At 37.1% G+C, this 26,537-nt stretch overlaps 1 protein-coding gene across 1 annotated transcript in view; it reads left to right on the forward strand.

Annotated features, from left to right (window-relative positions):
• The window catches only part of STPG2 (sperm tail PG-rich repeat containing 2), a 334,050-nt gene that overhangs the window by 103,616 nt on the left and 203,897 nt on the right, over positions 1-26,537 (forward strand). Inside the window, exons 7-8 of the mRNA XM_047798146.1 lie at positions 13,853-13,960; positions 16,888-17,047. Of these exons, the coding sequence (XP_047654102.1) occupies positions 13,853-13,960; positions 16,888-17,047 (268 nt within the window). The remainder of the gene's footprint in view (positions 1-13,852; positions 13,961-16,887; positions 17,048-26,537) is intronic.

Consider the following 26,537-nt stretch of genomic DNA (forward strand, 5'->3'; position numbering starts at 1 on the left):
GTGTTAATATGAAAATCTAGACTTATCTGGCAGCCACAAAATTCTTGGTGCCATTTACAATAATCTGTGATTGCGGATTTAAAAATTTCCGAATTAGTAGAAGCTAGCATGAGAAATCAATTGCAAATATAATTTAAATTATAAACAAAGCTATCCAGCATTGAGCTGCATAATACTGCCTTGGTGAGATACTGCAAATGATATTTTCCTTCTCATTGAAATCAAACTTATTTTATTGTAATTTAAAAATGTTATGTTTTTTGATTGTGAAGACAATTATGAAACACATTTTAAAAATTACCTAAATGTGATGATTTTCACGCACATTGGTTACCATTTAAGCGGTGTGTTGATACCAAACTTGGAGAAATACTGCTGTTGAGGCTATAGGTAAGGCATCTCCTTCATCTAGTGTGGTAAATACCTTGTTTGTTTCAGTCCTTTTAGGTAATTAGAAGTATCTCAGTTTAGGAAATCAGAATTTCCCCATCATTTTCTTGACCCTCCATCCATATGAAATTTGCACTGACATTCCACCACACAGAATCAGAGAAAGCTCTTACTCTCCCTCTTTCGCTGCTTGATGACTTGATCTACAACCTTAACTTCTCAGGGGGTCTATAAATCTGCCTGTGCTGAGTCCACTTCCACACTTGGCTTCCTGAATGGCACCATCCTATGCTCCATGCACTTCTTAGAGAAGTATGGAAAATTCCGATTTATTGTGTTTACTAACTTGGGAGTATAACAAAGTTAGATCATGTATCTCATAACGCTGAGAACTGTGGACACAAAATCAGTATCCTCATGCCATTGATATGACATCATAGTCTGATCACTGCACAATAGTCTAGATGAAGTAAAAATGAGTAATTGCCCTTCTTTCCTACACAGCATTTCATTGATTCCTTCAGACAGAGGCAATTTTAGTTTCAGAGTTATTAGTCTGTGTAAAGATCATGTCTCTGCTAATCACTTGTAATTATGAAAATTATAATTTCGTCATGATGATACTACAACTAGGCATAGAAAACTCCAACTCATTTATCAGACTTCTTTTGGACTTTGATTTTGCAAGATCTGGAGGTATATGCAGGAATTTATATAAGGAGATATGTTCTTAATATGTTTATACTTATGCTATGATATAGATAGACTAAGAGCTGAGTGTGGAATCTAGTGGTTAATGGGCTGAATTTAATCTACAAGCAGATTGTGGCTAATTCATAGTTATAGAAAATCAAATTAGTTACCAACATTTGTAACCTGTAGGATTTCATACACAAATCTGGATTTTCAGCTTTTCTTAAAAATGGAAAAGACAAAAACCCCGACCTAAGAATAGTCAATTGAGGCTGATTAAATGCTGTCCCTGGGGGTTGAGGGTGAATGATCTCCAGTGCACCATTTTCCATGCAAGAGCTTTTTGCCCACCTGGCCCTGGTAGGCATTGAATTCTCTTTCCTTGTGAGTGCAATACCAATTAATCTTATGTAGGTTCTTTAGCTTCATTTAAGACTCATAATCCTTAACATTTCATTTGAATATATTTAATTGTTGTGTATTATTAAGTGGTAATTGTTTTCTTTAAAAAGAGGAATTTGGGTTTTTAAAGAGCAGGAAGAATACACTCATATTAAGTAACTATGCAGAAATCATGTTGCATTGCATAGTAATGAATATTAATGAACTCTAAATATTTATATGGCACTAATTTCCTCAGAATAGGCATTATAAATCTTGACTGCTACTAGGTAATCCACTATATAGGATATAGTAAATACATGGAAATTATATAAACTATTTGTATAAACTAATCTTAAAAAAGAAGAAACATACAAATTTGAATAAAAAACTCATGTAATTCTTGATCATCGTGGTGACATTTTTCAGGATAACCATATTTACCCATATTTACTGTAGCTTAGCACTTGGCAGTATAGCTTCAGATTTGATATATTAAATTTTGACTCAACCAAATTACCAACACCAGTGTTGACATGAACTGTTTTTCAGCAACTATATTAAGGAATCCAAGTAGCTTTTTATTGGTTTTATTCAATTGCATATTGGAATTGTTCAAAGTGTGTATGACAAGCCTCTACTCCAATATATAGTGAAACCTAGTAGCTTATATTTGAATTCTGCCTCTCCTGATGTACTTTTCTAGACATAGCTAGACAAAAGCTACCTTTGTTTTCTATTTCTGTTACTGAAAATACAGTATGCTAACTAGCAAATGATATATTCTACTGAGCACTTTCTATCATTTATTTCATTTTCTCATTTCAGTGATGTATAACTTGAGTGCCATACTGAGACACAGTAACACTTATAATTCTATCATTGATTAATACAAAGTTACTTTTCAAATCTTTTTTGTTCGAATTTTCTTTACCATGTTTATTTGATTTAGTTTTGTTTAAATTTAATTAGTTCTTTAAAAAATCATAAAGCGCGTGTTTATTTCCTGAGATCGGAAACAAGGCATTGTGCTTTCTAAATGAGCCACAATTTATGTTACAATTATGAAAATGAGTAATAGATACATGCTGTTTTCTGTACTCTTAAGTCAAAGTTACATATTGCTCTGTCCAATCAGTCACTATGATTTAGTGACTTAGACTTAAGTATATTTGGGGCATACTTATTAAATATATTCAGTTTTAACTTGAATTCTATTTTCTTCTATTAAAAAGATAGTGCCAGTTATACTCACATAGCAAAAGTTATATTGATATAAGCATACTGAAAATATTTTAAATTGCAGAATTCATTTAAAAATTTTTCTATCGGAGTTCCCGTTGTGGTGCAGTGGTTAACGAATTCGACTAGGAACCATAAGGTTCCAGGTTCGATCTCTGGCCTTGTTCAGTGGGTTAAGGATCTGGTGTTGCCGTGAGCTGTGGTGTAGGTCGCAGATGTGGCTTGGATCCCGTGTTGCAGTGGTTCTGGTGTAGGCCGGTGGCTACAGCTCCGACTAGATCCCCAGCCTGGGAACCTCCACATGCCATGGAAGTGGCTCAAGAAAACGCAAAAAAAAAAAAAAGACAAAAAATGAATAAATAAATAAAAAATTTTCTGTCAAAGTACAGTTGATTTACAATATTTTGTCATTTTCTGCTGTACAGCAAAATGACCCAGTGACACACACACACACATTTTTTCCTCATACTATCTTCCATCATGTTCTGTTACAAGTGATTGGATATTGTTCCCTGTGCTATACAGTAGGACCTCATTGCTTATCCATTCTAAAGGTAATAGTTTAGTCTACTTACCCCAAACTCCCAGTCCACCCCACTACCTCCCTCTCCTCCTTGGAAACCACAAGTCTGTTCTCCATCAGACCCTAATTTTAAGCTGCTTATAAATTTGTTTCTCCTTACTATAAGGTGATATAATAAGAAAAGGATGCTGGATATCATCTTATTTTTAAAAATTAGAATAAGCATATTTTTATCTATTATTTTTTATTTTATTTTAAAATTATAGCTGATTTACAATGATCTGTCAATTTCTGCTGTACCGCAAAGTGACCCAGTTATTCATTTGTATGAATTCTTTTTCTCATATTATCTTCCATCATGTTCCATCACAAGTGATTAGATATAGTACCCTGTGCTATACAGCAGGATCTCATTGCTTATCCACTCCAAATGCAATAGTTTGCATCTACTAACCGCAAACTCCTAGTCCATCCCACTCCTACCCCCTCCCCTGTGGCAACCACAAGTCTGTTCTCCATGTTCATGAGTTTGTTTCTTTTCTATAGATAGGTTCATTTATGCCATATGTTAGATTCTACATATAGGTGATAACATATGTATTTGTTTTTCTCTTTCTGACTGACTTCATTTAGTATGAGAATTTCTAGTTGAATCTATGTTGCTGCAAATGGCATTATTTTGTTCTTTTTATGGCTGAGTAGTATTCCATTGTGTCTATATACCACATCTTCTTAATCTGTTCATGGACGTTTAGATTGATTCCTATCCATGGACATTTAGATTGATTCCATATCTTGGCCATTCTGAATTATGCTTCAGTGAACATAGGGGTGCATGTATCTTTTTGAATTAGTTTTGTCCAGATATAGACCCAGGAGTGGGATTGCTGGATCATATGATAGTGCTATATTTAATTTTCTGTGGAACCTCCATTCTGTTTTCCATAGTGACTGTACCAATTTAACATTCCCACCAACAGTGCAGGAGGGTTCCCTTTTCTCCACACCCTCTCTAGCATTTGTTATTTGTAGACTTATTAATGGTAGCCTTTTTGACCAGTGTGAAATGGTGCCTCATAGTAGCTTTGATTTGCATTTCTCTAATAATTAGTGATGTTGAGCATTTTTTTCAGGTAATTGTTGGCCATCTGTATGTCTTCTTTGGAAAAACGTCAGTTTAGGTCTTCCAGCTATTTTTCGTTTGGGTTGTTTGTTTTTTTGTTTGTTTTTTTTGTTGTTGTTGAGTTATATGAATTATTTGTACATTTTGGAGATTAAGCCCTTGTCAGTTGCATCATTTGCAACTATTTTCTCTCATTCCATAGATTGTCTCTCTCTCTCTCTTTTTTTTTTAATAGTTTACTTTGTTGTGCAAAAGCTTGTAAATTTGATTAGGTCCCATTGGTTCATTTTTGTTTTTATTTCTATTGCCTTGGGAGACTGACCTAAGAAAACACTTGATGTCAGAGAATTTTTTGTCTATGTTCTCTTCTAGGAGATAAAACTATGGTGTCTCATCTTACATTTAAGTCTTTAAGCCTGTTTGAGTTTATTTTTGTGCATGGTGTGAAGGTGTTTTCCAGTTTCATTGATTTACATGCACCTGTCCAGCTTTCCCAGCACCACTTGCTGAAAAAAGAGACTGTCTTTTTTCCATTTTATATTCTTGCTGCCTTTGTCAAAGATTAATTGACCAAAGGCATCTGGGTTTATTTCTGGATTCTCTGTTCTGTTCCATTGGTCGGTATGTCTGTTTTGGTACCAATACCACACTGTCTTAATTACCGTAGCTTTGTAATATTGTTTGAAGTCTGGGAGAGTTATACCTCCTGTTTCGTTTTTGTTCCTTATTGGAAATTCTGGGTCTTTTATGTTTCCATATAAATTTTTGGATTGTTTGTTCTAGTTCTGTCAAAAATACGGGTAATTTGAAAAAATTAGAATACATACATTTTAAATAGCTCTGGAAAATGGGACAATCTTCAGAAAGTCTTAGATATTTAATCTAGATGTTTGCTGAAGAATATAGTAAATAATTTAAAATTATTAGATTAATTGAATGAATAGAATGATTCATAAATTCATATGGGCCATTAAAAACTAGTGATTTTAAGAATATTGTATTAAAATTGATATAATACTGAGAATCACATAAATATTACATAATGTTCTTATCCCTTCCACTTTTCTCTCTACACAATTTCCCCAGAAAGTACCTTTTGTCTCTTGACTTCAGGTACCACCCATATATTTGATTATATACAAGTACACACATCATTTACAATGTGTATTTATACCCTGAACTCTCCACTGAGCTCTAGTCTTCCATGAATTTTTGTGTATATGCCCTCTCCATCCTGATGTTTTACAGGAACTGCAAAACTAACAATTCAAAATTGAGCTGCTTTGGCAGCTCAATATAAACCCTACTCTGGCTTATATTTTCTCCACCTGACAATTGTTACATTCATTAGTCAGGACAGTGTCATAAGGCCACCTATATCTGGCAAATGACTGTGAAAAGGGAGGTTGGAAATTGGAATTGTGTTGGCAACCAATGAAATCTGACTCAACTACTTATAAGCTATGTTACTTTTGGAGAGAATTTAATTTCTTTGTATCATCATTTCCTTGTCTATGAATTGAAATAATGCTGACCAAGAGTATACACTTAGTAAATGTTAGTTGTGCTTTGGTTATCTATTGCTACACAGCCAATAATCCTAAAATGTAGTGCCTTAAAACAGAAATTTGTTATTTTTATGATTGTTCTAAAAGTGACAGATGAGGTTCAATGGCTAGAGAAGACACAGGGCCCAAAATGACAATGCTTAAACCTACAATTTATTGTAGAAAAAGAACTAAAATAGCAATAGCATTAAAATATTCTTTGTAATCAAAGGCCAGAGAGACCAGGAGTGAGCTCTAATTACCTTCCCCTCTAAGGCTGTACCAGGACCAGGACACACTTTTTCTCTTGGATCAGGAACCACTGACATGCATGCACATCTCAGAACCTGGGAGCTCAAAAGGGAGTCTTGTCAGGATTTCTTATACTCTGCTGGCCACATAGGCAAATTCTGTTACATACCCAGCACTGATTGGTAGAACCTCCAGGAGTCTCACTGAGGCCAGATGCAAACCATCAATCTCACTATTATCAAGGAACATTGCTAAGAAGCTGACACAAACCACTATGAAACTCATGGGAATTCGTAATTGGAAAGAAAGACTGTTATTCAGTAGTTTCTTATCTTCACCAGGGATCAGTGTCTTGTAGATACTTTAGTAGAACAGCTCACACCAGGTCCAGGCCTGCTGGAATTAACCTCTGGGTTTGCTGGACCCAGTTGTGTAGTTTCTATGATCCATATGGTATCAGTTGGGATCACTCATCTGGCTGCATTTTCCAGCATTTAGGATGGATGCTTTCATTCATGTGTGTGACATCTCAGCTGGATTGGTCATAATGACTGGAATATGGCTGGGACTCACTTTTCTTCCAGGTAGTTGGACTTGTGTGGAGGCTTAGGGCTCTGAGACTGCAGATGTGGACGATGGCATGCTTTTTAAGGCCTTGGCTCAGAAATGGCACTATGTAACATCCCCTATATTCTCCTCATCAAAACAAGTTACAAGGCCAGACCAGATTCATAAAGAGGGAAGTGGACTCCATCTTCTGATGGGAGGTAAGGCATGAGTTTATAGGGAGAGGAGGAATTTTTGGTGACCGTCTTTGTAGACAATTTGTCATGACTGTTATTTTTGTTGTTATAATTATTGTATTAGTATTACTACAACTACTTTTTAGTCAAAGAAAGCAAGAAAGCATTGTCTTGCTTGGTCTTCTGAAATAGCCTCCTAACAGGTATCTCCATTTCCTGTCTTATTCCCTTCTTTTATTTTTATAGGCCGTCCGATTTACCATCTTAAAATGTTATCTGACAACAAAAGGACAGACAACTCAGTTGAAAAATGGGCTAAAGATCTGAACAGACATTTCTCCAAGGAAGATAAACAAATGTCCAACGAATACACGAAAACACCATTTGTCACTAGGTGACAAATCAAAATCACCACAAGATACCACTTCACAGCTATTGGGATTGCTGTAATAAAAAATTGGAAAATAACAAGTGTTGGGGATGTGGAGAAATTGGAACCTTTATACCTTGTTTTGGGAATGTGAAATGACGTGGCCTCTATGGTAAACAGTTTGACAGTTCCTTGAAAAGCTAAATATGGTATTACCATATGACTCAGAAATTTTACTCCCAGATATAAACTCCGTCCTCAGAGCCTTTTCACACGATCTTCACTCTTCTAGGAATTTTCCCTTTGTGTATGCTTTTCTAGAATAGGAATACTCTTCCCTCCATTCTTCCAAGATAATTTCCTTCTTGTGTTTAGGTTTCAACATAGTCTTTCCTGTCTACCTTCCACTGTTACTTTCTAACTTACTACTTTGTATTCTTCATACCAGTTGTACTCTGCAGTTTATAATTACTTTACGTATCTGTCAGCTGTTTATTCATCTGTCTTTCTCATTGGAATTTTCACTTCATAAGAGCCAAGCTCTGTCCTGTTACCCATCTAATAACCTAGCACATACCTAGCACATATCAGACAATTCAGTTATTTGTAAAAAGAATGAATGGATAGCCAAAGGAATTTTGTTATAAAATAGAAAATAGGATGTGTTACTATGTAATAAGTTAATGAAAATTTAATAGTTTTCAACCAGTTTTGCCATCATCTCTGTAACATTGCACTTTTGTAGTAATATTACTTGGCGAGGCTTTGTAGTTAGACTTTAGTTTTATTTGTAGTTGTGTTCGCGATAAATTCCTTAATCTCCATGGATCTTATTTTCCTGATTCGGCAAACTTGAGTAATGTTGTCTATCTTGCAGGGTTTTTAAGGATTAAATATAACACAGGCGTAGTATCAAGTATAGCGTCTGCCACACAGTGGTGCTCAGTAAATATAGGGAATTGATGTTTCTTCATTTTACTTATAAGAAGGATTACAGATAGGGAGAACTACAAGCACTCCCTAAAATAAGTGTTGATTGCAAAAGTACGAGTTTTATAGGTTAAGAAAAGCCTCTAAACAAAAATAAAACTTTTTATGCTATCTGAATGGATACTAGTTTTTAAAAAAATCTTAAATATTTCCCTCACTCTTCCTGCAATGTTATTGCATTATAGCTTGGATATATGAGGATGTAGCCTAAAAATTAGGCTACTTAGTTAAAATTATACTGGAACACAAACAGCAATTAAATTAAATATGAAGCTAAAGTATATAGACACAAACGAAAATCTTAAAAGTGGACTTCTTTCTGTATCTTATCACACCAAACTCATTTAGTAACCATTTTAACTTCCTCAGTTTTAGTATATTTTATTTTGAGTTCTGTTTTTAAATAATCAGTTTAAGTCCATGACATAATTTTAGGTGCTATGTGCATACTATTCCATTCTGTGCAAATATCAGATCTTGAAAAATATCTTTGATAATTGAAAGAGATGCAGAAAAGTCAAGAGTTATGGATGGTATTTATCAGTCTGTCTTTATAGTCCCTTCCTTCATTTAATATTATCAAACTATTAAGTGTTAAAAATGTGGTAAGCTGATTTTTTTCCTTCTCAAAATTACTAATGCCATGACTTAGCCTTTGCCGGCATATTTTCTGCTACAGTTCTAGCTTCATGAAGTTCTTTATATTTTATAATTTTTATAGAAAGAGATAGAAGGGCTTGTGATTGTACAAGATGGATTGAGTCCATGCTTGTACCTTAGCTTCCTCCCTTTATTAGTTTGCTAAGACTGTCATAACTAAATGCCATAGACAGTGGATTAAACAAAATAAATATTTTCTCACAATTCTGGAGGCCAGAAGTCTGAGATCTAGGTGTTGACACTGATTTTTTTTTTTTTTTTCTGAGCTCTCCTTGGTTTGTCAATGACTGTCTTCATCCCATGTTTTCACATGGTCTTTCCTCTGTGCACACTCATGTCTGTACCAAATTTCCTCTCCTTATAAAGACGCCGGTCATGCTGGATTAAGGCCCACTCTAAAGACCTTGTTTTAAATTAATTACCTCTTTAGAGATCTTATCTCCAAATCCAGTTACATTCTAAGGCATTGGGTATTGTCCATTCGTAAGGATGGGCTTTAATTTTGTTCTGATTAAAACACCCAGATGTATAAAGTTTACATATATATCTATGTTTACTATACATATTTTAATATACACCTAGATCTGAAGCAGTTACACCTACATCTGAATAATTAAGGAATCAAATAATTATTTTTTTTAAGATAAAGAGTTTTGTTGTTATGTTAAAAATATTTCCTCACTTTTTAGAGATGCATCCTGAAGTATTCGTTGATGAAATTATACAATATTTTGGATTTGCCTCTATAACACTGGAGTGAGAATTTAGGGAGTTGGGTAGGATTAGAAAACACATAAGGACATGGATTGGGGATTATTGACCCTGGGTGATGGGTATGTGGGAATTTCTTATACTATTTTCTGTATTTTTTTGTGTATTTAATTTTTCATAATTAAAAGTAAGGCAGGAAGGAAATGGAGAGTTTAAGTAAAAGTTTATATACGGAATGAAGAGACAGTCCTAGGCAGCTTTCCCACTCACCTAAATTGTCAAGCAGACTTGAAGAAACTGACATTGGGAGTCAATACAAAGCCTGATACAAAGGCTGAGTTGTGAGCCCATCACAGAATAATGAAGTTCAGGAGGTTTCAAGTCGCATCCATTCATGTGTGAAATTTTCAACCAAGTATTTTAGTGACTCACCCTTACATTTGAATGAGGAGCAAGGGATCACCTGACATTTGAGACAAGCTTCCAATGTGAAACACAAAATCAAACAAACAAAAGCCAATATCCATGAGATTCTAGGGAAACAGATGATAGGACAAAATTATAAATAATTAAAATCATAATTAATAGCTACAGAAGGTTGGAGAATAACGCATGTGCGAATCAAGAAGGTTTAGAGAATAGGAAAGATAGTTTAAAAACTAAAAATATGATTACAGAATTTAAAATGATAGAATGTGAGCTGAAGGAAATACCTGTAGCCTGGTCTCACTATCGTCCTTGCTAAATGAAGGGGACCCTGAAACTCTAGGAAAAATGGCAGTTACAGAACCTGGGGAAAGTGATTATACCTGGATGAGGCCTTGCAGTGTGAGTTTTAAACTGTTTTAGGCTTCAGTCCTAAATGTACATTAGCATTAACCAGGAAGTGTTTAAAGTTTTTAAAAATTTTAATGATGCCTAGGTTTTATGTCCATTGGCTTTAATTTGAATGATGTGGAATGAGGCATTGTTATTTTTAAAAGTTCCCCAGATAATTCTCTTGTGCAGCTTCGGTTGAGAACCACGAATCTAGTGTGAGCTTCTCCAAAGCAGAGCCATTGCTTTATTAATTACTCTGTGCAGTGCTTTGCATAAAGTAAGCGTTTAGCATTTTCAGTGGAAAAAATAATCATCGCTGATGACAGCTCCAAGTTCAAGGAGTAAAGGTAAAATACTGTATGGTTTTCCCCAGTCCCCAGAGTTCCTGCACACTGATTCTATACTAGTCTTTAAAAAACAGAGGCCCAATTTCATTAGACTGCACATGTAAAGATCCCATCAAGGACCTGCCTCAGTAATCTTTAATTTCTATTCCTAAGGCAGGAGCCTTTCAAGATCTGGGCCTTCTACCTTGAGAAGGATGTGCTTAGCAAAAGAAGCTGTAGTAGTGACCCCTTTTGAGCTGAGCTGTAGTTCTTGATTTTGCATGAGAATCCTCTTTGAAGCTTTTTAGAAATGTAGATTCCATGATCCAACAAGATTCTGATTCAACAAATCTCAGATGAGACTCTGGGAGGCAATGTATTTAACAGGTTGTAACAATGCAGGTGTTTTCTTGATTATGACTAGAAAAGCAGGATAAACATCACAGCACTTTAAGCCTGTGCCTAGGGCTTGATCTTTGCAAACTCTTTTTGCCTTCTTTATGTTGTCAGAAACAGAGACCTGCCCTTCAGTGGTCAATGTCTTACAATCCTATTTTGGAGCTTATTTTTAACTGGCTTATTAAATCTTGTCTAACTTTTTAGAAGATCTGCTTTTATTGCTATCTCTTATTTTTGTGAAGCAAAAATTCAGTAACTTTATGTAAAAACAGAAGAAAAGGAAAATAAAGAATTCATTGAAGGGTCAAGATTTCCTTTCTCCTTTTATGGAAAATGGTTCCCAAGACTAAGGGTATCTACTTATCTCATTATTCACACTTAGACTTTTCCCTATGCTCCATAGTAATGACCACTTAAAACTGTTGAAAACAGTAGGGAAGTAATACCAGTTTGTCAGTAGCTAGTTATTTTTTTTTTTTAATTATGCCTGTCTGTATAGAGAGAAGGTGGATACAGCATGTCTGTGAAGCTCAATAAAACAGCTTAACATCATGTCATGGAATGCATATCCATATTTCTATATTTGATACATATTTCATAGGTTTATATAAACACAGTGATGCAGAGTTTTTCTTCTAAATGTGACTTTCTACAAGTTCATAGGTTAAAAACAATCTTATATGCCATGACCAGAGTGAACCTTTTCTACCAGCTACCAAATAATTGCATTGTTTCGTTCTTTGAGACCATAACATGGACCTTGGCATGAAGTTTTAGAATCTAATTTATTTATAAGAAGGGATATTTCTGTATAAGAAATTCTCCTAAAGAATTTTTCAAATTGTTATTACAGTTCTATTATAATTAGAGCTATTTTACTGTAACTAGAAACGGCCAACGCTCTTATTTGGAGGCACATAAGTTCCCAGAGGAACATATCTCCAAATTTATTGTATCCTCAGTGAAAATGTAGAATTCAAGGCATGTATTCATCCATTCACCCATTCTTCTGGCTAGTATTTACTGAGTGCCTACTACGCCCCAGCTATTCTTCTATACTCTAAAGATATAGCAGCCAACAACAAACAGAAAAAAAAATAACTGCCCTCTTAGAGCTAAAAACATGGCATGAAATTGTATTCTGAATAGTAAAAAATGATAAGATTAAAAAACAGGTAGGAGAGTGGGCAGGCATTGTTTGAGGGAGGCAATGAAATTTTAGGTTGGGTGGCCTAGAAATGACTAATGGAGAAGGTAATGTTGAGGAGAGACCTGACTGAGCTGGAGGAGGGAGCCCTGGACCTGTTGACAGAGAGGGGAGAGGAGTAGGAGAGGTTAAAGAGGTAATAGTGTGTCTAGGGGTGAAATTTATTTCGTATTATAGACCTTGGGTTTTGCTTGAAGTGAGATTAGAAGCCATTGGGTGGATTTGAGAAGGGGTTTGGTGCAGTGTGACGAAGGGTCTTACCTGGATCCATCGCTAGCTTCTATGTTGGAAATAGACTGAAGATGGGCAGTAGTGGAAGCAGGGGAGGCAATTAGGAAGAATTCGCAATAATCCAGGTAAGAGATTGTGGCTTGGATCAGAGTATTTGTGGAGGTGGAGAGACATGTTTGGATTTGGACATATAATAATGACGTAGGGGTTAGGATTTGCTAATAGAATTTCATTATACATCCAAGTTATAAGCCAGGTATTTAATTCATAAATCAAGGAATAATTTTTTCAACTGTAGAAAAGTAAGGGAGATGGATATGAAACAGAAATTTAACTTTTTTTATGCTATGAAAGGTATCTATCAGGGTAATTAAAATATTCGATGATGAATAAATAGTGCTTGATATAGATTTGAACTTTATTAGCAAGAAATAAAAACTCAACCCCAATGTTTTCTGAGTTAATTTTTATCTATTGTAAAGTATCTAGTTAAAGACTAATGTCTTACATCTTCTAACATTTGTAGTTAAAATAAAATATATCCTGAAGCATATTTGTTGGAAAAAAAGCAGTGTACTGATTACTATAAATTTGAAAAGACATTCAAGTATTTTTAGAGAAGAGCTAGTTGTCAAAATTTAAATGGAAGAAATATAGAAACTACTTTTCTTTATGTAATATTTAATCATGTGAAGAGCTAGGTAATTCTTTTTGGAGCTCTATCAGTAGAGGGCAGCAAAGTTTCAAGCAGTCTGTTTTCAGGTTCCTGGGAGGCTTTGCTAAGGAAAATTTCCTTTTTTTTTTTTTTTTCCCTGTTCTAATGAAGTATGTTTTGGTTTTCTCTTTAATGAAGTGTTTTGGTAATATCACTTAAAAGCCCTGTAGCTTTGGTTCAGATATTTAGCCACCTGTTCCCTTAGGTGCTATAGATGCCTTTTTTTTTTTTTTTTTTGCCTTTTAGGGCTGCACCTGTGGCAGATGGAGGTTCCCAGGCTAGCAATCCAATCGGAGCTACAGCTGCTGGCCTACGCCACAGCCACAGCGACACAGGATCTGAGCTGCATCTGCGACCTACACCACAGCTTACGGCAACGCCAGATCCTTAACCCACTGAGCGAGGCCAGGGATCGAACCTGCAACCTCATGGTTCCTAGTCGGATTCATTTCTGCTGCGCCACAACGGCAACTCCTATAGTTGCTTTCTTAATGAGAGCATGTATATATTTTTTTCTTTCTGTAATTTAGGGAGTACCAGGTCCTGGAAAATATGACATTAAAAGTCAATTTCAGAAGACTGAAAGTGTGACATCAAATCTAAATGATACATCACCTGCTTTTCTTTCTCAATCCCAGGTAATATTCTACAGTCACTTAATATATAGAATATAATAGATATAATGTGATGCTAGCAACAAATCCAAAGGTGTTGGGAGATGACAAAAAGAAAAGTGGTATTTAAGCAATTGAGGGACAGAAATGGCCTGGTCAAGTCATATTGCCAAAAATGTGGGTGAAAGAAAATGAAATAAGATGACAATATTAATAATAAGATGCAAAGATGAATGTTCAAATTGAAATTATCTATTAAACATTTTCTAATAAGCAAATTTGCATATGTGAAAGTTCAGTTTACTTATAAGAGATTTTAGTCTGGGTTTAAAAATATACTTTGCTAATGAACGTATGAAGTGTTAATGTGTAATTTGTGAGGACATGCATTTCTTTCAGAGAAGTTCTGAAGGCTCTCTGGAGCCTGGCCATAGGTCATATCTGAAAGCGCCATTGGAAGCTTTATTAGTGATGTGAGAGTCTATTTCACAGTAATCATTTCACATTCTCCAAAGTCTATATTTAGGGGACTTGAAGGATCTAAGATATTTCTAAGGCAAAAAAGTTATAATATAGCAAACCTTTATAGTACAGCAGTCTCCAGATCAAGTAGCTGTGGTATTTAACTTGGGAAGTTTGTTAACCTTCAGATGACTAATGGTGACTACTTTGGCTTCATTGTAGTTAAGAGGAACCTCCTTTGAGACAAAGCAGGTATATTTTGGAGACATAATTAACATGACTTTTTAATAGGTAAGGCATTGTGGTTGAGGGGCTAGGAAGATTCAAGAATGAATACCAGGTCTCTGCCTTGAGCAACTTGATGGTATTTAAAGTACTACACAAAATGATATATGTGCCCTTGATTTTTAAAAATTGCATTTTTTTTTTACAATTAGAACTCTCAGTTTTAATGCTAATTCTGTTCAACTGATATATAGTCCTAATTTGACATCACTTGGCAGCAATTATAACATTTTAAATATATTTTCAGAAATGAAAAAGAATATGATATCAATTTTGCTAAGGGGATGATGAAACGAATAATGGGTCTGAGGTGAAAAATAAAGAGGAATTAAAACCAACAGGATTATTTTTTAGGGATAGTGTTAGTGGTTAGCTGAATATGAACAGATATATTAATGATTATGATAAAAAAGCAATAATACTATGAACATGGTGCACTTAGAGCACGTGATTTTTGGTTTATAGGAATAAAGGCATATTATGTTTCTGGGATACTTATTTTAGTATTGACTTAAGGAGTTGTCTACTATTTTATCTAAATGCATTGAACTTTCTTATCTTCAACTATTAATTTTTAAAACATAAGATTTCCTTTATAGCAATGGTTCTCAAACCTTGCTGCATGTTAGAAACACCTGGGGAATTTTAATATATTCTGATACCCAGGTGCTTTCTTCCCTCTCTCCTAGAGATTGATATAGGTAGTCCAGAGTAGGACTCTACCTTCAGTATTTTTTTTTTTAACTCCTTGAGTAATTTTATATGCAGTCAAGTTTGGCTATTACCATTAAAAAAATTGTACTCAGCATTTAAATAATAATACAGTATTTAGGAAGGCTTTGGAGATGTTCCTACATGAAAGGAGGCTAAAAGCAATATCTGAGCTTAGAATAGATTATGTACTGGAGGGGAACAATGCAATAGAGGTATAATTAAATTAACTGACAGATTTGGAGTCTGAATGGTAGATTAGATAAAAGTCATATCATTGATATATTTACTAAAGTTGTTATCTACACTGTGGAAATGTAAGAAAATATACCTATTTTTAGTAAATACACACTAAATATTTAGGGGTAAAAGGCCATGACATATGTAACTTTCCACTAAATGGTTTTATATATATATACATATATGCATGCTTGTGTGTGTGTCTGTAGGGAGAGAGACACAGAGAGAGGAGGAATGAACACATAGAGAAAAAGACAGAAACAGAGTGGGCGAATGAAAAAAGGGAATGGCATACCATGTTAACAGTAGATAAATCTGGGTAAATGTTGCACAGGTATTTCCTGTATTATTTCTATTCATAAATTATTCATGAATTCCAAATTTGAAATGAATTCTAAATAAAAATTTTAAAAATAGATTATACAATGCTATATTTAATTATATTTCATAGTTTACATATAGATGTATATTTAATATTAATAAGTTAAATGTGATAAGTTTATAACAAATAAACATGTTTATAATATAATAAGTTTAATTATAGGTTAAAGTAGGTTTATATACCACTTTAAGATTTTTTTCTTACGGTATGTAATGATATTATTGACTTAATTGAATATATATGTTGAGAAACTGTTGATTTGTACAGCTTTCTTACATAAAAGAAGTCATATAGTTTTTATTTATTATCTTAACTTGCAGAATATTTCGAATGTGAAGATTGTCCAGGAATTCTCTTTGTGACTTAGTGGGTTAAGAATCTGACTAGTCCACATGAGAATTCGGTTCGATCCCCGGCCTCACTCAGTGGGTTAAGGATTGGGTGTTGCCGTGAGCTGTGGTGTAGGTTGCAGACTTGGCTCAGATCTCATGTTGATATGGCTGTGGTGTAGGTCGGCAGCTGCACCTCTGATTTGACCTCTTGCCCGGGAACTTCCATATGCCACAGGTGTGGCCCTAAAAAAAAAAAAAAAGATTGTGTATACACTATGATCTAGAATATCATATCAAAGTGATTTCTTTCAAAAAGTCTGTCTGGCTTAGTACATAATTGCATTACTGTATTAATATATAGATGATTTTAGTAAAAGTATATATTGCATATTTTGATAGATATCTCAATTCATCTGCATTTTCTTCACCCCATTAAAAAATAAACTCCAGATGTTTTAGTACCAAAAAGGCAGCTTTTAACTCACAAAATATCAGAATGTGCCACAGTTTCTCATTAGCATATTCCCATTCTTCGCTAGAGGTTTGTACCTGTGAAATCAATCACCCCAGCTCCTGGCACATATACTGAATCTCGAACTGCTTTCAAGCCCTTGAAGAAAACAATAGGACTGAAAAATACTCCATTTGGTCAAAGTGCTGCTCGATTCACACAAGACTCTAAGACAGAGAAAACGCCAGGTTAGGAATTAATTCATACATATCTACTCTTTAGCTTTCTGTGACTTAATATTTTTAAGAAAATGGTTGCATCAGAAAGTACAATGTACTTTTTGTTCTATGGGTGGTGGTGTCATTTTAAGTCAACATTTTTTAACACATTGATGATACACTAAACAAAGAGAAAAAAACAATGCACAATTTTTGTGAGATTTTGTCACATCTCTTAGCTGTATTTTTCTATCATTTTCCTTTATTCAATAAATTTCCCGATTTTCCTTTGGTGGATGAAGATATGTAACATATTAACTCTATGATTACTACCAGTAATATAACTTAGGATTTTCGGTTTTGTTGATATTTTATTTTGGGGCTGTCCAATCACGTGTTCTGGTATTCTAGTATACAGTGAGTATTCTAGCATATAATGGGTATTCTATATATATTTAAGAATATAAGACAAAAATAAAATGTAATTACTAACACATAGGTTGCCTGTTGCTGCATAACAAACTCAGTGGCTTAGGAAAACAGACTTTTTCTATCATATCTCATTATTTGTGGGATGGCTGGAAGGCAGAGTTCAGATGGGACTGTCATTTAGAGTGCAGGCATAGCTTTAGCATTGCTGCCCCAGGGTGGTTGCCCCTTTAACATGGTAACTCAGGGCTCCATGAGACCTGGCAGAATGCTACAAGGCTTCTTATGACCTACCCTCAGAAATCCCAGGACGTCACTTCTGCCACATTCTGCTAGTCAATCACGTTACTCAGGGGAGCACATGTTGGACAGAAGGACATGAAACTTCATCTCTCAGTGATAGATGAAGTTTACTATAGATTATCCTCTGGTTTGTCTACTATAGATTATCCTCTGGTTACAAAATATTTACATTTTTCCTCCATGTTTTCTCAAGGCCTCCAAAGTCTCATGCAATTGTGGTATAATCTTGACATCCAGGATCTTGTTACCTAAGTCAGGTATAGGTACGGGTGGGGATTCTTAGGTGTGGTACTTCAGATCATCTGTGTATTTCTCTTCTGTGTCAGAAGAGCTGTGTGCTACAGATATAAATCAACTGCCCCATATATTCCACACGTAGTGGTGGTAGGTAGAGAGGATAATCACACTAGACACTCCTATTCAAAAAAAGAGGGAAAACCGGAAGCCCACAGAGTTACCAAACTAAACTTGGGTCCACTTGCCCTTGTGCAGTGAAACAAATCTACTGATACCAAGCAAGGAGTCCAGTGCTCAGAAGGCCCAAACTCTCCAATGGCTTTCAGGGAAATTTTTTTTTTCCACTCTAAAATTGTGTATTTTTAATTATTTTATTATGGAACTTGTCAAGCACACACAAAGAAGGAAGAGTTAGCTAACAGTCTTCACAGACCCACCACCCAGCTTCAACAATAATCAACACTATGCCAATCTTGTTTCATGTAGCCTCAAATGATTTGGGCAAGGGATGGGGTTGGGGCATTTAAGAAAAATGTTAGACATGGTGTTGACTATAATGACACAAATACTTCAATATGTATTTTTAAGTGTTAAGGAATATGTTACATAGTCACTATGCTATTATGACTCCTACAAAATTAACAAATTCCTTAATACCATCTAATACCTGATTTCCCAAGTTGTTTTAAAGATGTCTCTGTAAAAGACTGGTCTAAATCATTATTAAAACATGGTCACAAGATGTGTTTGGTTTTTTTTAGGGAAAGGTTTTTATTTATTTTATTTTATTTTTTTGTCTTTTTGCCATTTCTTGGGCCGCTCTCGTGGCATATGGAGGTTCCCAGGCTAGGGGGTCTAATCGGAGCTGTAGCCGCCGGCCTATACTAGAGCCACAGCATTGCAGGATCCAAGCTGCATCTGCGACCTATACCACAGCTCATGGCAACACCACAGCTCATGGCAATGCTGGAACCTTAACCCACTGGGCAGCAAGGCCAAGGATCAAACCCGCAACCTAATGGCTTCTAGTCGGATTCTTTAACCACTGTGCCACGGCGACAGGAACTCCGGGAAAGGTTTTTTTTTTTTATTTTTTTATAATTTTTAAATTTTCCCACTGTACAGCAAGGGGGTCAGGTTATCCTTACATGTATACATTACAATTACATTTTTCCCCCACCCTTTCTTCTGTTGCAACATGAGTATCTAGACAAAGTTCTCAATGCTATTCAGCAGGATCTCATTGTAAATCTATTCTAACTTGTGTCTGAGAAGCCCAAGCTCCCGATCCCTCCCACTCCCTCCCCCTCCCATCAGGCAGCCACAAGTCTCTTCTCCAAGTCCATAATTTTCTTTTCTGAGGAGATAGGCATTTGTGCTGGATATTAGATTCCAGTTATAAGTGATATCATATGGTATTTGTCTTTGTCTTTCTGGCTCATTTCACTCAGTATGAGATTCTCTAGTTCCATGCATGTTGCTGCTGCAAATGGCATGATGTCATTCTTTTTGATGGCTGAGTAGTATTCCATTGTGTATATATACCACTTCTTCCGAATCCAATCATCTGTCGATGGACATTTGGGTTGTTTCCATGTCCTGGCTATTGTGAATAGTGCAGCAATGAACGTGCGGGTGCACGTGTCTCTTTTAAGTAGAGTTTTGTCCGGATAGATGCCCAAGAGTGGGATTGCGGGGTCATATGGAAGTTCTATGTATAGATTTCTAAGGTATCTCCAAACTGTTCTCCATAGTGGCTGTACCAGTTGACATTCCCACCAGCAGTGCAGGAGGGTTCCCTTTTCTCCACACCCCCTCCAGCACTTGTTATTTGTGGATTTATTAATGATGGCCATTCTGACTGGTGTGAGGTGATATCTCATGGTAGTTTTGATTTGCATTTCTCTTATAACCAGCGATATTGAGCATTTTTTCATGTGTTTGTTGGCCATCTGTATATCTTCCTTGGAGAAATGTCTATTCAGGTCTTTTGCCCATTTTTCCATTGATTGATTGGCGTTTTTGCTGTTGAGTTGTATAAGTTGTTTATATATTCTAGAGATTAAGCCCTTGTCGGTTGCATCATTTGAAACTATTTTCTCCCATTCTGTAAGTTGTCTTTTTGTTTTCTTTTTGGTTTCCTTTGCTGTGCAAAAGCTTTTCAGTTTGATTAGGTCCCATGGGTTTATTTTTGCTCTAATTTCTCTTGCTTTGGGAGACTGACCTGAGAAAATATTCATGATGTTGATGTCAGAGAGTGTTTTGCCTATGTTTTCTTCTAGGAGTTTGATGGTGTCCTGTCGTATATTTAAGTCTTTCAGCCATTTTGAGTGTATTTTTGTGCATGGTGTGAGGGTGTGTTCTCGTTTCATTGCTTTGCATGTAGCTGTCCAGGTTTCCCAGCAATGCTTGCTGAATAGACTTTCTTTTTCCCATTTTATGTTCTTGCCTCCCTTGTCAAAGATTAATTGACCATAGGTGTCCGGGTTTATTTCCGGGTTCTCTATTCTGTTCCATTGGTCTGTCTGTCTGTTTTGATACCAGTACCACACTGTCTTGATGACTGTGGCTTTATAGTATTTCTTGAAGTCTGGGAGAGTTATGCCTCCTGCTTGGTTTTTGTTTCTCAGGATTGCTTTGGCAATTCTGGGTCTTTTGTTGTTCCCTATAAATGTTTGGATTGTTTGTTCTAGATTGCTTTGGGTAGTATGGCCATTTTTACAATATTGATTTTCCCAATCCAGGAACATGGAATATCTTTCCATTTCTTTACATCTTCTTTGATTTCTTTGATTAACGTTTTATAGTTCTCGGCATATAGGTCCTTTACCTCCTTGGTCAGGTGTATTCCGAGGTATTTGATTTTGTGAGGTGCAATTTTAAAAGGTATCGTATTTTTGTATTCCTTTTCTAATATTTCATTGCTGGTATACAGAAATGCAACTGACTTCTGAATGTTAATCTTCTATCCTGCTACTTTGCTGAATTTATGAATCAGTTCAAGTAGTTTTGGGGTTGAGTCCTTAGGGTTTTCTATGTATAGTAGTATCATGTCATCTGCATACAGTGACAGTTTGATCTCTTCTCTTCCTATATGGATGCCTTTTCTTTCTTTGGTTTGTCTAATTGCTGTGGCTAGGACTTCCAACACTATGTTGAAGAGCAGTGGTGAGAGTGGGGCATCCCTGTCTTGTTCCAGATTGGAGTGAGAAGGCTTTCAGTTTTTCCCCATTGAGGATTCTATTTGCTGTGGGTTTCTCATAAATGGCTTTGATTATATTCAGGAATGTTCCCTCTATACCCCCTTTGGCGAGGGTCTTGATCATGAATGGATGTTGGACTTTGTCAGATGCTTTTTCTGCGTCTATTGAGATGATCATATGATTTTTGACTTTTTTTTGTTAATGTGGTGTATGATGCTGATTGATTTGCGTATGTTGAACCATCCTTGTGAACCTGGGATGAACCCAACCTGGTCATGGTGTATAACTTTTTTGGTATGCTGTTGGATTCGGTTGGCTAAGATTTTGTTGAGAATTTTTGCATCTATATTCATCAATGATATTGGCCGATAGATTTCTTTTTTGGTGGTATCTCTGTCTGGTTTTGGAATGAGGGTGATGGTGGCATCATAGAATGTCTTTGGGAGTATTCCTTCTTCTTCAACCTTTTGAAAGAGTTTAAGGAGGATGGGCACCAATTCCTCTTTATATGTTTGATAGCATTCACCTGTGAAGCCATCTGGTCCTGGACTTTTATTTGTCGGCAGTGATTTTATGACCTCTTCAATTTCATTTCTAGTGATCGGTCTGTTCAGTTGGTCTGTTTCTACTTGATTCAGTTTTGGCAGGCTGTAAGATTCTAGAAAATTGTCCATTTCTTCCAGATTGTCCAACTTGTTGCCGTAGAGTTGTTCATAGTATTCTCTTGTGGTTTTTTGTATTTCTGCTGTATCCGTTGTGATTTCTCCTTTTTCATTTATAATTTTGGTTCTTTGGTTTCTTTCTCTCCTCTTTTTAGTGAGTCTGGCCAGGGGTTTGTCAATTTTGTTCACCTTTTCAGAGAACCAGCTCTTGGTTTTATTCATTTTCTCTATTGTTTTTTGAGTCTCTATTTTATTGATTTCTTCTTTGATCTTTATAATTTCCTTCCTTCTGCTGACTTTACGACTTTTTGTTCTTTTTCTAATTCATTTAGGTGGAGGGTTAAGTTGTCAATTTGGGATCTTTCTTCTTTTTTGAGAAAGGCCTTTATTGCTATAAATTTCCCTCTGAGCACTGCTTTCGCAGCATCCCATAGATTTTGAGCAGTTGTGTCTTCATTATCATTTGTTTCAAGGTAGTTTTTAATTTCCTTCTTGATTTTCTCATTGACCCATTGGTTTTTTAGTAGCATGTTGTTTAGTCTCCATGCAGTAGGTTTTTTCTCTTTCCTTTTCCCATGGTTGGTTTCTAATTTCATGGCATTGTGGTCAGAGAAGATACTTGAGATAATTTCTACGCTCCTAAATTTATTGAGATTCGCTTTGTGTCCCAATATGTGGTCGATTCTTGAGAATGTTCCATGAGCATTTGAGAAGAATGTGTATTCTGCTTTTTTTGGATGTAGTGTCCTGAAGATATCCATTAAGTCTAACTTTTCTATTGTTTCCTTTAGGATCTCTGTTGCTTTATTGGTTTTCTGTCTAGAGGATCTGTCCATTGATGTGAGGGGGGTATTAAGGTCTCCTAGTATGATTGTATTCTCATCAATATCTCCCTTTATGTCTGTTAATATTGGTTGTATGTATCTGGGTGCTCCTGTATTTGGGGCATATATGTTGACGATAGTAACATCCTCTCCTTGGATGGATCCCTTAATCATTAAGTAGTGTCCTTCTTTGTCTTTCTTTATGTCTTTTGTTTTAAAGTCTATTTTGTCTGATATGAGTGTTGCGACTCCTGCTTTTCTGTCTTGTCTATTGGCGTGAAATATTTTCCCCCACCCTTTCACTTTCAATCTATATATATCTTTTGTCCTAAGGTGAGTTTCTTGTAGGCAGCATATTGAAGGTTTTTGCCTTTTTATCCACTCAGCCACTCTGTGTCTTTTGATTGCGGCATTCAGTCCATTGACATTTAAGGTGATAATTGATAGATGATTATTTATTGCCATTTGAACCTCGTGTTCCAGTTGATTCTATGGTTCTCCATTCTTCCTTTCTTTTTTTTCTTTTTTGGTTGGATGGTCTCCTGTTATTATCTGCTTGAGTGTATTTTTTTTTCATTTTTTGAAAATGCAATATTTGGTTTTGGCTTGTGGTTGTCCTGTTTTTTAAGTATGCTAACCCCTTCCCATAATTGTGTGTTTTAGCCTGATGGTCCTGTAAGTTCAAACACTTCATTACTATATTAAAATTAAGAAGAGAAACATAAAAACAAACAAAAAGGGTTATTTACTTCCTAACATCCCTTGCCCACATTTTATGGTTTTGATGACTCTTTTTTATTTTTTTCTTTTTAATTTTATTTTGTTTGAGGCCTGTTCATGATTAAATCTGTATGCTGGCTTATTTGAGTGACTGCTCTCTGATTGCAGTTTCCTCAGTCCTAGTTCTTCCTCTTCTTCTTTTTTTTTTTCTTTTCTTTTTTCTTCCCTTTCCTTCCTTTCTTTTTGGTTTAGAGAAGCCCTTTCAATATTTCCTTTAACCTGGGTTTTGTGTTGCAGTATTCTTTAAGTTTTTGTTTGTTGGAAAAAATTTTTATTTCCCCTTCTTATTTTAAATGATATTCTTGCTGGATAGAGTATTCTAGGTTGCATATTTTATCCTTTTAGCACTTTTAATATCTCTTGCCATTCCCTCCTGGCCTGTAGTGTTTCTGTAGAGAAGTCAGCTGATATTCTTATGGGGGTTCCCTTGTAGGTAACATTCTGTTTTTCTCTTGCTGCCTTTAGGATCCTCTCTTTATCACTAACTTTTGCCATTTTTATTATGATGTGTCTTGCTGTGGGTCTATTTGGGTTCAGTTTGCTTGGGGCCCTCTGTGCTTCTTGTATCTTGAACCCAGTATCCTTTAGATTTGTGAAGTTTCCAGCGATAATTTCTTCAAATATATTTTCCATCAGCTTATCTTTTTCTACTCCTTCTGGAATTCCTATTATGCGTAGATTGGCCCGCTTTATATTATCCCATAGGTCTCTTATATTGCTTTCCAGTTTTTGGATTCGGTTTTCTGTCTGTTGACCGGATTGAGTGATTTCCATTATTCTATCTTCCATATCACTGATTCGTTCTTCTGCATTATTCATTCTGGTTTTTACTGCCCTTAGTTCAGTTTGCATCTCTGCAAATGAGTGTTCTAGTTTTTCTTGGCTCCTCCTTATATTTTCTAGTTCCTTTCTGAGGGTATCTGCATTACTGTTCATATCTTCTCTTAATTCCTTCAGTATTTTCACTATTTCTCTTTTGAAGTCCAGGTCTGTCAGACTGCAGAGGTCTGTTTCATTGTTGACTGTTTTAGGTGAGTTCTCCTGTTGGTTTGACTGGGGGTGGTTTCTCAGCTTCTTCATCTTGCTTGTTGTTTTCTTTCTCCTGAGGGAGTTGTACTCTCCGTGATTGGGCAGTGTTTGCCTTGTCACTGCCGTGGAATATTTCCTGAGGGCTGGCGTTGTTGGTCAATCTTTTTTTGAGGCAGTGTGGCTTTTCTGGAGTGTTGATGGGGCTAACAGTGTTTCTTTGAAGCAAAGGAGGGCTTCCTGAGGGCAGACAGGACTGGGAGGTCCACACCACGATGGTAGCAGATGTCACTTGGTCATGCAGAGCTTGCTCTGGTGTTTATAGGCTGTGGGGTTCTTGCAGGGGGTTGGCGGTGTTGGGCAGCTGTTCCTCAGGAGTGCAGCACCCCCTTGGGGCTGGAGCAGCTATCTGGGTCACTGAGAACCTAAGAGGCTCTTCCCTAGGGCAGCCCAACTCAGAAGGATGGCCTGAGAATGTAGGCGGATCTTTTCACAGTCTGGCCAAGCTTGTTGCAGCTTTTCTGGGCTGCAGGGGGTCCTCCAGGGGGCTGGCGGTGCTGAGCAGCTATTCCATGGGAGTGGGGCACCCTCTGGGGGATTGGGCGGGTAGCAGGGCCGTTGGAAACCCAAGAGGCTCCTCCCCGGGGCAGCCCGACTCAGAAAAACCGTCCGAGAATTAGGCAGATCTATTCACGGCCTGGCTAGGCTTGTTCTAGCTTTTCTGGGCTGCAGGCCTTTTCTCGGGGGCTGGTGGTGTTTGGTGCTGCTCTGTGGAAGTGTAGCCCCTCCAAAGGGCAAGCAGACCTGTGCAGGGACACCCCCTGCAGTGGTAGGCTTCAGGCAATTGTTGAGGCCAGCCCTGCTGGATGGCAGGCAGCCCCAGGTTCGGCAAGAGCATAGGGGGTGGTGGGGGTGGGGGGAGGGGATGCACTGGGAAGCACAGCTTTCAGCTAGCTAGCGGGGCCTGTAAGCTTGCTGTGGCGTGGGGGGTATTCTATGGGGACCCACCCCTTCTTGTCTCCCCTCCCCAACACGGGCGCAGACCAGGCTCTTCTCCCAGGTTCCTTCTGATGTGGCTTTCCACTTCCCTGCCCCTAGAGTATTGCTCCCTTCCTCTGCGACAGCTTTGTTTTCTAGTCTCCCAGGCAGTCTCTGCCCCGTCAAATGGTTTCTAGACCTCCCAAGCAGTTTCCGCTCTGCCCCGCCCCCCCCCAGCCCTTTCCCGGGGACTAACCTCTGGAGCCGAGGTCTCGGTGCCCAGTCCCCATCCAGGTGTCCCCCATCCCTTTCCTGGGGACTAACCTCTGGAGCGGAGGTCTCGGTGCCCAGCCCCCACCCAGGCGTCTCAATTTTTGGTGACTGTGCCCGTAGTTCAGATGGTCCGTTCGGTTCTTGATCGGCTTTTCTGTACTCCAACTTACTGCTACACTCTTCTCTGCATCTGGAGATTCCTCCGGTTCGTTTGATCTTTCCCCTGTGTAGGTGACTTTCCAGGGTGCGGGATCCCTTTCTCCTCCGCAGTTCCCTTTCAGGAGCGCCTGTCCCACTCGGATTCACCTTCTCTCACTCTCCTCTTTTCTCCCGTTCTGCCCAGCAATGTCACGAACTTCTTGCCGTTATTGGAGTTTAGGTTCTTCTGCCAGCGATTGGTTGCTGTTCTGTGCGAGTCATTTATTCTGTAGATGTGCTTTTTTTGTTGTGTTTGTGGGAGAGGGCAAGCGTGTCCCCCTACTCCTCCGCCATCTTGTCCTCTCTCCCCCGGGAAAGGTTTTTAAAGGCAGGGTGAGGGAGGGGGTTGTGGGGTATGTGATCAGTTCATGGACATTCTTCTGATTGGTTGGTGGTCAGGTAACTGGAAGTCCACCTCATCAACCTTCTGGTTCCAACCAGTCTGGGTTCCAGCCTATTTGTGGACAGCATACAATTAACTTTGGGTTTTTGGGAGTTTCAGTACCTGCAAAACAGCTCAAAGGACTTGATTCAGAATATTATCTATAGCCTTTGAGGAGGAACTAAAGGTCCTTGACTTTGTGTAATGGCTAAAGTGTTATTATTT

Source organism: Phacochoerus africanus, chromosome 10 (assembly GCF_016906955.1).
Source record: "Phacochoerus africanus isolate WHEZ1 chromosome 10, ROS_Pafr_v1, whole genome shotgun sequence".
NCBI classification, from domain to species: Eukaryota; Metazoa; Chordata; class Mammalia; order Artiodactyla; family Suidae; genus Phacochoerus; species Phacochoerus africanus.